At 37.2% G+C, this 11,605-nt stretch overlaps 1 protein-coding gene across 1 annotated transcript; it reads left to right on the top strand.

Annotated features, from left to right (window-relative positions):
* Positions 1–226: 226 nt before the first annotated feature.
* Positions 227–10,711, top strand: LOC138956092 (uncharacterized). Its single transcript, XM_070327555.1, has 5 exons — positions 227–304; positions 770–829; positions 4,069–4,309; positions 8,674–8,790; positions 10,495–10,711. Exons 2-5 carry the CDS (start codon positions 770–772, stop codon positions 10,647–10,649), a joined length of 573 nt encoding a protein of 190 aa, XP_070183656.1. The 5' UTR covers positions 227–304; the 3' UTR covers positions 10,650–10,711.
* Positions 10,712–11,605: the final 894 nt, after the last annotated feature.

Below are 11,605 nucleotides of genomic sequence, written 5' to 3'. Positions count from 1 at the left end.
AAGCTTAATATCATTTAGCGCCTGTACTTATACCGAGCGCTTCAGGTTTCCGGGAAATACGTTTTACCTGTGGATCTATCAAATGCGTTTCTGCATGATAATTAAATAAGGCCTGTTTCATTTGAACAAATGTGATATTTTAGAAATTGACAGAATTAAAAGCTTTGCTTCTCAACACATATTATACCGGTGTTTGAGAAATTTTTTTTAATCTGTACAATAATTATACACTTAGGCCTATTCAGCAGAAACAGATTTTGATGACAAGCAGAATTGAAAGCAAGCCGCACAACAGTTAGGCGTGGTAAGTTAAATTTTCTTCTAAAGCAATAACTCAAGGGTTTACGTCCTCTTTTCATGAGTTTAAATACATTCCAACGTCGGCTAACAGATATTTGGACAAAGTGCGATTCTTTCGAAACTGTGTATTGTATCTCTGGGTGTTAATGTAAAACGGATATTTCCCATAGTGCAGGCCAGGCCGCGAACGTATTGTGCAGTGTCTAAAACTGGTGCGGTGTGTTCATGCCTACAACTGTTAGCTGCATGAACTTTATGAACCTGATAGAATTTAACCTCAAAATCGATATTCCCATGTTCCTATGATACTAATTATGGTGTAACTTGTTCACAGTTGACAAGTGTGAATAATCCTATCTATAATTAGTAACATTTGTTGGGAACCGAAATAAACATTTCTTTAGCTTCCGCAAAAGAAGCGCTGCTGTGTAAATGTGTTGTCTCAGACTTAGTATTTGCTCTGTTGCAGATGAGTCATTTACGAAAGTATCTGGTTGGCCTGACCGCACTGCTCGTCGTAAACACACTGGTCAGTAACCTCTACGTTTTCTCATTACTGTAAGAACATTGTGAGCACCTGTAGACTAATTAAAATCTAAGGTAGATTATTAATTGGTATTTAAATAATGATCTCAATTTTTAAAGTATAGGTTATTAGTTTAAGCACCCTGTATGCGAGTATCGATCATGTAGAATGTATCAACCGATGGTTTGAAAGAATATCTCCGTCTGCTAAACAAAACCAAATGTCAAGTATGTATAGCTTTATGAATGGCTCTTTACCTCAGAATGACTCAGTAGATAGTTTTGTTACAGTACTTGTGATGTGTTTAAAGTTCAGACTTATAGGTTGTGGCTTAAACTGTGCCCATAAGACAAACCGTTCAACTATATAGAAATAGATGAATTAGTACACACATTTAATAAACACATGCATCCATATAAATATATTAGCAAACAAATCACTGGCTTCAGTCACTCATATTTTTTATTCGGTTTCAACTAATCATGTATACTCAGACAGATATCTAAATCATATTATGGCATTATAAAAATCATTAAATACAAATCATTTTAAATGTGTGGGTTTTTTTCTACCTCAGTTCAAATGGTTTGAATTTGAGGTCAAGATATATATTCAACCTATTCTTAAAGGCATTGCCATTGGCAAGTGTTTGTACTTTCAACACATTAGAAAAAGTTTTGTTATGATGTGAGAGATATTACTTTCTTGACGTGTTTAGTCTCAAAACAGATGTATGCATTTGAAAAAACGAAAGTGTTCAAAATATGAAAAGTCATTTTCATATATTGATAATGTTATTACTGATGCGTTTGCTTAAGCCTTTCTCAAACGGTCCATTGCAGTGGTTGTTCCTGCTTTGTCATAAACTCATTTATGGCTAAAGCCGAAATGTATTTTTGTGAATATTCACTGAAATGACACCAGTTTTTTTTTTCTTCTTTCTTTTTTTTTTTTGTTTTTTTGTTTGGTTTGGTTGTTGCTTTTTTTGTTGCTGCTGCTAAAATATTAATGTTGCTGTAGCTGTTTTTGTGTTATTGGTTTTTTGCTCTTGTTTAAATTGCTATGTTGCTTGTTATTGATGTTGCTGTCGTTGCTGCTGTTGTGATTGATTCTGCCTAGACAGCTGCTGTCGTGTTTGTTATAGTTAGAGTCACCTTTTTGTTGTTGTACAGCTAGGGTGACCCAAAAAAACGCCACCCATAAAAATGCTAATAACTTCTACTTATGTAAAGCGAATTGCTCCATATATAGTGTATATTAACTTCATAGTATTGTTGATCATATCACCAAGTTTCACGTGTAGGTCAATTGATCTGATTGTTGTGCTCTTTCGAAACAAATATCCAAATTCGGTGTTTCGAAGTAGAATCGAAACTGAGTAGTACCCATCCCCACCGATTCAAACCTGCAAAACTTGTACGTATTGGTCCAAGTTATTAGCATTTTTATTGATGGCATTTTTAGGGGGTCATTCTGTAGTTTTCTTCTTTTTACATTTAGTCAAGTTTTGACAAAATGTTTTAAGGTAGAGGGGGAATCGAGACGAGGGTCGTGGTGTATGTGTGTGTGTGTGTGTGTGTGTGTGTGTGTGTGTGTGTGTGTGTGTGTGTGTGTGTGTGTGTGTGTGTGTGTGTGTGTGTGTCTGTCTGTCTGTCTGTGTCTGTCTGTCTGTCTGTGCCTGTGTGTGTGTAGAGCGATTCAGACCAAACTACTGGACCGATCTTTATGAAATTTGACATGAGAGTTCCTGGGAATGATATCCCCGGACGTTTTTTCTTTTTTTCGATAAATACCTTTGATGACGTCATATGCGGCTTTTTGTAAAAGTTGAGGCGGCACTGTCACACCCTCATTTTTCAATCAAATTGATTGAAATTTTGGCCAAACAATCTTCGACGAAGGCCGGACTTCGGTATAGCATTTCAGCTTGGTGGCTTAAAAATTCATTTATGACTTTGGTCATTAAAAATCTAAAAATTGTAAAAAAAATAATTTGTTTTTAAAACGATCCAAATTTACGTTCATCTTATTCTTCATCATTTTCTGATTCCAAAAACATATAAATATGTTATATTCGGATTAAAAACAAGCTCTGAAAATTAAAAATATAAACATTATTATTATTAAAATAAAATTTCCGAAATCGATTTAAAAACAATTTCATCTTATTCCTTGTGGGTTCCTGATTCCAAAAACATATAGATGTGATATGTTTGGATTAAAAACATGCTCAGAAAGTAAAAAAAAAGAATAGAGATAAAGAAAAGCGTGCTATCCTTCTCAGCGCAACTACTACCCCGCTCTTCTTGTCAATTTCACTGCCTTTGCATCGAGCGGTGGACTGACGATGCTACGAGTATACGCTCTTGCTGTATAAATGCAGTGAGTTCAGTTTCATTCTGTTAGTTCGACAGCTTGACTAAATGTTGTAATTTCGCCTTACGCGACTTGTTTTTTTTACGTTTGTGTTATTTGTGTTTGTTGTAGTTTCTTTCGTTAGCTTGAGTTGAATTTTGTGTTATGGGTGTTAATTATAGTTTGTTGTTTTTGTAAGTGTATGATGTACACTATCTTGTGTATGTTTGTTTGGTGTGTGTTTTTCTTCTTGTTTATTTTCTTGGAGATTATCTATATTTTCAGTTCTTTATTATAGTTTCAGTTGTTGTTGTTTGTTGTAGTTTCTGCCTTTGGCATTTGATATAGTTTCTGTTAGTGTTCGTTGTAGTTTTTGTTGTTCGTTTATATCAACAGCTTCAGTTGCTGGGAATTGTTGTTGTTTTTGGTGTTGATGTTTAATAGCATGTTGCGGTTGTTTGTTGTAGTTCCTGTTGTTGGTGTTTCATAATAGGTTCAGTTGTTAGTGTTTGATAAAGTGTCAGTTGTTTGTATTTATTAATAGTTTCAGTTGTTTGTGTGTGTTGAAGTTCCCCTAGTTTATGTTTGTGGAAGTTACTGTTTTTTCGTGTTTGTTGTTGTTACTGTTGTTGGCGTGCAATACTAATTTCAGTCGTTGGTTTGTGATGACGTTTAACCAACATCATCATCATAATCAACATCAGCAAAATGAAACCTGGTTCTGTATATATATCAAACTCATCAGCAACAACACCCCACCCCCCTTCCTCCTCCTCCACCTCCTATCCCTCCTCCTCCTCATCTACCTTCTCTCCCTCTTCTTCTTCAATGAACGAATAATGGAAAAGTGTATAAATAATCATCCGTTTCGAATTTGTCATTAACAGGCGATGGCAAGACAACATTACTCTACCTCTAGGCCTATCCAGCAAAATATGCCACATGGTTGCAGCCATATTTACGACTGCCCTGATTACCTTAGCGCCGCATATTGGAGTACATACCAGAACAGATGTTGTCTGGTCAAGAACGGATCCAAATACCACTGCCAACAGAACTTCGTTGAAGCTCATGGTGGACACACTGATATTCAGGTTGTTTGTGTCTACCCAAAAACATGTGCTGCAGGTAGGTTATTGAGTCACAGGATCTATCACTATCCCCGCTCCCCCATCACCACCCGTCACACACACACGTACGCACGAACGCACACACACACACACACACACACACACACGCACGCACGCACACACACACACACACACACACACACACACACACAAACACACATAAACAATATGCATCCACTTCCATCTGTTAATTAAGTAACAATGACATTGACATTGACGTTGACATCGACACTGCTATTTTGCGGCTTTAAATGACCGAGAGTACAATTTGATCACAACCAATGTTTAAATTGATTTCATTGGTTGATCGAACTTAATAAATTATAATGAAATATGATTTGAATTAATTAGTGATCACATAATTTGCGGATTTGATTCAGTGAATAATAATAAAAGTGGATGTTTTCTATGTTGTAAGTTTACAGCACCTCCACAGACAGAAAACAAGTAGAGTCCGATTTCATATTATCCCTGGGCACATCCACACCTGACGGTTTGAATGCGAAAATGTGATGTACTTGTATTCCCCAAACATACTGTGGAGTTACGGTACGTGTGTGTGTGTGTGTGTGTGTGTGTGTGTGTTTGTGTGTGAATATGTGTGTGTGTGTGTGTTTATGTCTGTGTGTGTGTGTGTTTGGTTGTGTGTGTGTGTGTGTATGTGTGTGTGTTGTGTGTGTGTATGTGTGTGTGCGTGTGTGTGTATGTGTGTGTGTGTGTGCGTGCGTGTGTGTGTGTGTGTGTGCGTGTGTGTATGTGTGTGTGTGTGTGTGCGTTCGTGTGTTCCCCCCCTTTTTTTCCCTCTCCCTCCCCCCCTCCCCCTTTTATGAATGTGTATCACTTTTAGTCTAGTATGCCTGTGCCTATGACATCATCCAACCACTTCTCTCCCCTTTCATTCATTTCCGTTCCTGGAGTTCCTTCCCATTTTTGCTTGTTTCACCTCCATTTTCTTTCAAACCTTGTTCGTTCCGTGTTGCGTCTGCTTTTTATATTTAGTCAAGTTTTGACTAAATATTTTAACATCGAGGGGGAATCGAAACGAGGGTCGTGGTGTATGTGCGTCTGTCTGTCTGTCTGTGTGTGTGTGTGTGTAGAGCGATTCAGACTAAACTACTGGACCGATCTTTATGAAATTTGACATGAGAGTTCCTGGGTATGAAATCCCCGAACGTTTTTTTCATTTTTTTGATAAATGTCTTTGATGACGTCATATCCGGCTTTTCGTGAAAGTTGAGGCGGCACTGTCACGCCCTCATTTTTCAACCAAATTGGTTGAAATTTTGGTCAAGTAATCTTCGACGAAGCCCGGACTTCGGTATTGCATTTCAGCTTGGTGGCTTAAAAATTAATTAATGACTTTGGTCATTAAAAATCTGAAAATTGTAAAAAAAAATTAAAATTTTCAAAACGATCCAAATTTACGTTTATCTTATTCTCCATCATTTGCTGATTTCAAAAACATATAAATATGTTATATTCGGATTCATAACAAGCTCTGAAAATTAAATATATAAAAATTATTATCAAAATTAAATTGTCCAAATCAATTTAAAAATACTTTCATCTTATTCCTTGTCGGTTCCTGATTCCAAAAACATATAGATATGATATGTTTGGATTAAAAACACGCTCAGAAAGTTAAAACAAAGAGAGGTACAGAAAAGCGTGCTATCCTTCTTAGCGCAACTACTACCCCGCTCTTCTTGTCAATTTCACTGCCTTTGCCATGAGCGGTGGACTGACGATGCTACGAGTATACGGTCTTGCTGAAAAATGGCAGCTACTTGACTAAATATTGTATTTTCGCCTTACGCGACTTGTTATATTTAGTCAAGTTTTTACATTTAGTCAAGTTTTGACTAAATGTGTGTGTGTGTGTGTGTGTCTGTGCGTGTGTGTGTGTAGAGCGATTCAGACCAAACTACTTGACCGATCTGTATGAAATTTGACATGAGAGTTCCTGGGTATGATATCCCCGGACATTTATTTCTTTTTTTTTTATAAATACTTTTGATGACGTCATATCCGGCTTTTTGTAAAAGTTGAGGCGGCACTGTCACACCCTCATTTTTCAATCAAATTGATTGAAATTTTTGTAAAGCAATATTCGACGAAGGCCGGACTTCGGTATTGCATTTCAGCTTGGTGGCTTAAAAATTAATTAATGACTTTGGTCATTAAAAATCTGAAAATTGTAATTAATTTTTTTTATATAAAACGATCCAAATTTACGTTCATATTATTCTACATTATTTCCTGATTCCAAAAACATATAAATATGTTATATTTGGATTAAAATCAATCTCTGAAAATTAAAAATATAAAAATTATGATCAAAATTAAATTTCCGAAATCGATTTAAAAACAATTTCATCTTATTCCTTGTCGGTTCCTGATTCCAAAAACATATAGATATGATATGTTTGGATTAAAAACACGCTCAGAAAGTTAAAACGAAGAGAGGTACAGAAAAGCGTGCACAGCGAAACCACTACCGCGCTGAACAGGCTCGTCAGTTTCACTCCGTTTTGCACAAGCGGCGGACTACGGTCATTGTGAAAAAATGCAGTGCGTTCAGTTTCATTCTGTGAGTTCCACAGCTTGACTAAATGTAGTAATTTCGCCTTTCGCGACTTGTTCTTTTGTGTTCTTGTTTTTCCTGATGAAGCTTCCATAAGCGAAAATTCGTACCGTCTTGTCTCGTTCTTGACAGTATTCCTTTGTTTTTTTAACTTTGTAAGTTTACTGTTACATTATTTTGCTAGAATAGTTATGTAGTTGATGTTAAAATAGTGTGCTTTTATTCATAGGTAATATGTAAAACGCGAAGAGCAAAGATTCCTGTGGTTGGCGCTATATAAGCTCTCATTATTATTATTATTATTATTATTATTATTATTATCATTAGCAGTAGTGGTAGTAATAGTACATGTAGTAGTAGTAGTAGTAGTAGTTGTGGTAGTGGTAGTAGTAGTAGTAGTGTCACTCTCATTCCGATTAAGAGTTTGTTTGTTTGTTTGCTTAACGCCCAGCCGACCACGAAGGGCCATATCAGGGCGGTGCTGCTTTGACATATAACGTGCGCCACACACAAGACAGAAGTCGCCTCACAGGCTTCGTGTCTCACCCAGTCACATTATTCGGACACCGGACCAACCAGTCCTAGCACTAACCCCATAATGCCAGACGCCAGGCGGAGCAGCCACAAGATTGCCAATTTTAAAGTCTTAGGTATGACCCGGCCGGGGTTCGAACCCCCGACCTCCCGATCACTGGGCGGACGCCTTACCACTAGGCCAACCCTGCCGGTCCCGATTAAGAGTGTGATGCCCATACTTTACCTATTGTAGGGTACCAAGAACATATAATCCGAGCATTCTGTAAATGTCTTTGGCGTAAAATAAACAAGTCGCGTAAGGCGAAAATACAACATTTAGTCAAGTAGCTGTCGAACTCACAGAATGAAACTGAACGCAACGCAACGCAGCAAGACCGTATACTCGTAGCATCGTCACTCCACCGCCCGTGGCAAAGGCAGTGCCAGTGGAATTGACAAGAAGAGCGGGGTATTCGTTGCGCTGAGAAGGATAGCACGCTTTTCTGTACCTCTCTTCGTTTTAACTTTCTGAGCGTGTTTTTAATCCAAACATATCATATCTATATGTTTTTGGAATCAGGAACCGACAAGGAATAAGATGAAAGTGTTTTTAAATTGATTTCGAAAAAAAAATTGGATAATAATTTTTATATATTTAATTTTCAGAGCTTGTTGTTAATCCAAATATAACATATTTATATGTTTTTGGAATCAGCAAATGACGGAGAATAAGATGAACGTAAATTTGGATCGTTTTATAAAAAAAATATTTTTTTTACAATTTTCAGATTTTTAATGACCAAAGTCATTAATTAATTTTTAAGCCACCAAGCTGAAATGCAATACCGAAGTCCGGGCTTTGTCGAAGATTACTTGACCAAAATTTCAACCAATTTGGTTGAAAAATGAGAGCGTGACAGTGCCGCCTCAACTTTCACGAAAAGCCGGATATGACGTCATAAAAGACATTTATCAAAAAAATGAAAAAAACGTCTGGGGATTTCATACCCAGGAACTCTCATGTCAAATTTCATAAAGATCGGTCCAGTAGTTTAGTCTGAATCGCTCTACACACACACACAAACACAGACACACACGCACGCACGCACATACACCACGACCCTCGTCTCGATTCCCCCTCTACGTTAAAACATTTAGTCAAAACTTGACTAAATGTAACAAAAAAGCAATAGTGGTTTGTTTGTAGAGAGAACTGAAGCCAACGTATCAAAGCGGGATGCTTAATTTGCTCTTCATTTCAGGCTATTACGCCTACTTAAAAACATGGATTGAAGATGGGATCACGTACGGTGTTGTGAGTGTCTACCGTGCAATCACGACCGCTACCAGCCTTATCCGGAGCAGAGCTTTATGTTCAGGTAAACTTATGAACCTCACCTTTGTATCGTGCATTCAAAAAAGTGATGATCAAGCCTCTTTTGCTAACATGATGATACAAATGACGATGATGATAATGCTGCTGCTACTGCTGCTGCTGCTGTTGAAGATGTTTTTTTTTTTTTTTTTTTTTTTTCTTCTTTTCTCTTTTTTTTCTTTCAACAACAATTTAACTAATGTTTGCGTGTATGTGCACGTGTGTGTGTGTGTGTGTGTGTGTGTGTGTGTGTGTGTGTGTGTGTGTGTGTGTGTGTGTGTGTGTGTGTGTGTGCGTGTGTGTGTGTGTGTGTGTGTTGTTGTTGTTGTTGTTCCCATAATTCTGTTATATAATACATTTTCAGCGGGACAATACATAACAAGTTAATTAATCCAACGCTCAATAGACAAAGGCGATAATTTACAAATTACCAATTACAGTACAAGTTTTCAGCACAGCATCATACGCTTATGCTGTCTGCGCTCAAATGTGAGTGCAGACAATTTTAAAGGACTAGGTGCCATAAAGCAATATTTCTGGAAACAAGCTTTTATCACCTGGCTAAACAATAAACACAAGATCAAAGAAATAAGCAGTAATGAACAGCAGATAAGTGTACGCAATCAAACCTTATGGAATAATACAAATATAAGGTACAGGAAGCAAACGCTATACATGAATGACTGGATAAAGGCTAAAATATGCGTTGTTAAAGATGTTTTTAACGATAACGACATGTGCTCTTTTGAGGAAATATGTGAACGAACTGGATATAAACAGTCTCGCCTATTTGAATATAATGCAATACAGACTGCCATTAAAGCTCTATTATTGCGTGATACGGGTCAGGCCCGTTCTGATCATATGCCATTTATACAATTATCTCCACGCCAAATTCGCATAAAGATGTTAAATTATGAGATAAAGGAGCCAAGCTCAGCTGGATTTTGGTCGAACAAATTAAATATTACATTAGAAGATAAACACTGGAAATTAGCTAACGAATGCTCGACAGAAACCCGTCTTCGTCTATTGCATTGGAAAATTTTACACAATATATATCCCACCAATATTTTGCTACATAAGATGGGAATTCGCCAAACAAATCTTTGTCAGTATTGTAACGAAACCGACTTCATCGAGCACTTTTTTTGGCAGTGTAGAGCAGTGCAACCCATATGGCAGGAATGTCAAGGGTACATATTTAAATGTACAGGCAAAAATATAAAGTTAAGCTGCGAAGAGGCTCTTTTTGGGTATTTCACACGTGATATCTCCAGAGAGAAAACCTTCATAATTAATCACCTTATATTGATATCGAAAATGTGCATAAGCCAGTTTAAGTACGGAAATCCAAAAACTAACATGAAGATCTTATTCAGAACCAAGCTCGACTTCGAAATTTCTAGTAAAACTGAACTGTGTATAAGAATATAGATAACTAGTAGTATAGTGCTGTTAATGTAAAGATATTTTATATGCGCTGTTGAAGATGTTGATGATGAGATGCTGATGCTGATAATGATGCTCTTTTTCATTGCCTCTGCTGATGATGGTGATTATGATGAAGGTTGTTGGTTATTTCTTTTACTACATGATTATAGTATCTGCATTGGACACTCCTGCCTTAGTATCGATTTTTAGGCTGAAAAAATAAGAGAAAGTGAAAGATGATCGCTGTACATGTTATCTATTTTTGTGTTTGTAGGTGGGCGAATTGCACCAACGTCTGGCAGACGTGCCTACGGGAATACGGACTCATTTTGGTCACGAAAGGGAACACAACACACGACAACCAGTGCCGATGCTGGTGGGAGGGTGGCTATGGGCCAGATTCGGCCAAAGACGAATGCAGAAGTCTGAATGGGTTTAACCAGGATGACTGCCAGTGCGCTCCTACACTTGTCTCGATGGTCAGGCACTAAACGAAGTTCGGGAAATGTTATGTATATGATCATTGCTCTAGAACAAGTGATGAAAGTCATAGTCACACAATAGCAGCTGCTACGGGAAAATGTGGTCTTGAATACGAAGAGGAAGTAGAAATGGAGAACGTGAAGCCGGTATATACTTGGCCGAAATAAAATATAGCACACTGGACGATGAAGCGAGAGAGAGAGATAAACAGAGACAGAGAGTGAGAGAGACATAGAGAGATATTCCAGAGACAGGGAGAAACGTACAGGCAAACAAACAGAGAGAGAGAAAAAGAGAGACAGACAGACAGAGAGAGAGTTTTCTCTGAGATAAAGCTCAGCTAGCTTTTGACCCACTGTTGCATTTTTCTTTTGCAGAATTCATTTGTGTCCTCAGACAAAGACCACACCTACAACCCACCATGTTCATACCACGGGGTGAGTATCAGTACAACTGCACTGTTAAACAATAAACTCATATTTGTTCCCAAAAAATTAATGCCAACACACTATAGTTTCAATTTTCAAGTTATATTAATCCTTTAGAACGAAGTTTGATCACAGTTACTAATTACAATGTGTACATTTTTCAACAACTTCAAATAGCAAATACAAATGATTATACCTTCCCGAGTTTTATAAAATTGGCATTTTTTTTATTCTAGACATTACATGACGAAGAGAAAAGAGAGTGAACTGATAAATACTTTTGTTGGATGTGTTTAAATCTGTAAGCAATGGATTTTGGATTTTCGAATATAAAATGAAATTCATCACTCAATGCATTCATGTCACATTTGCATAGCCTATCTAATCTTACCGATCAACACCATTTTTTTTCCTAATTCAATTTCAAGTTTGTGACAGCAACATCAGAATTTGTAAAAGTATATGTTTCTGGTA

Source organism: Littorina saxatilis, unplaced genomic scaffold (assembly GCF_037325665.1).
Source record: "Littorina saxatilis isolate snail1 unplaced genomic scaffold, US_GU_Lsax_2.0 scaffold_1681, whole genome shotgun sequence".
Taxonomy (NCBI): domain Eukaryota; kingdom Metazoa; phylum Mollusca; class Gastropoda; order Littorinimorpha; family Littorinidae; genus Littorina; species Littorina saxatilis.
This window is presented reverse-complemented; position numbering and strand designations above follow the sequence as displayed.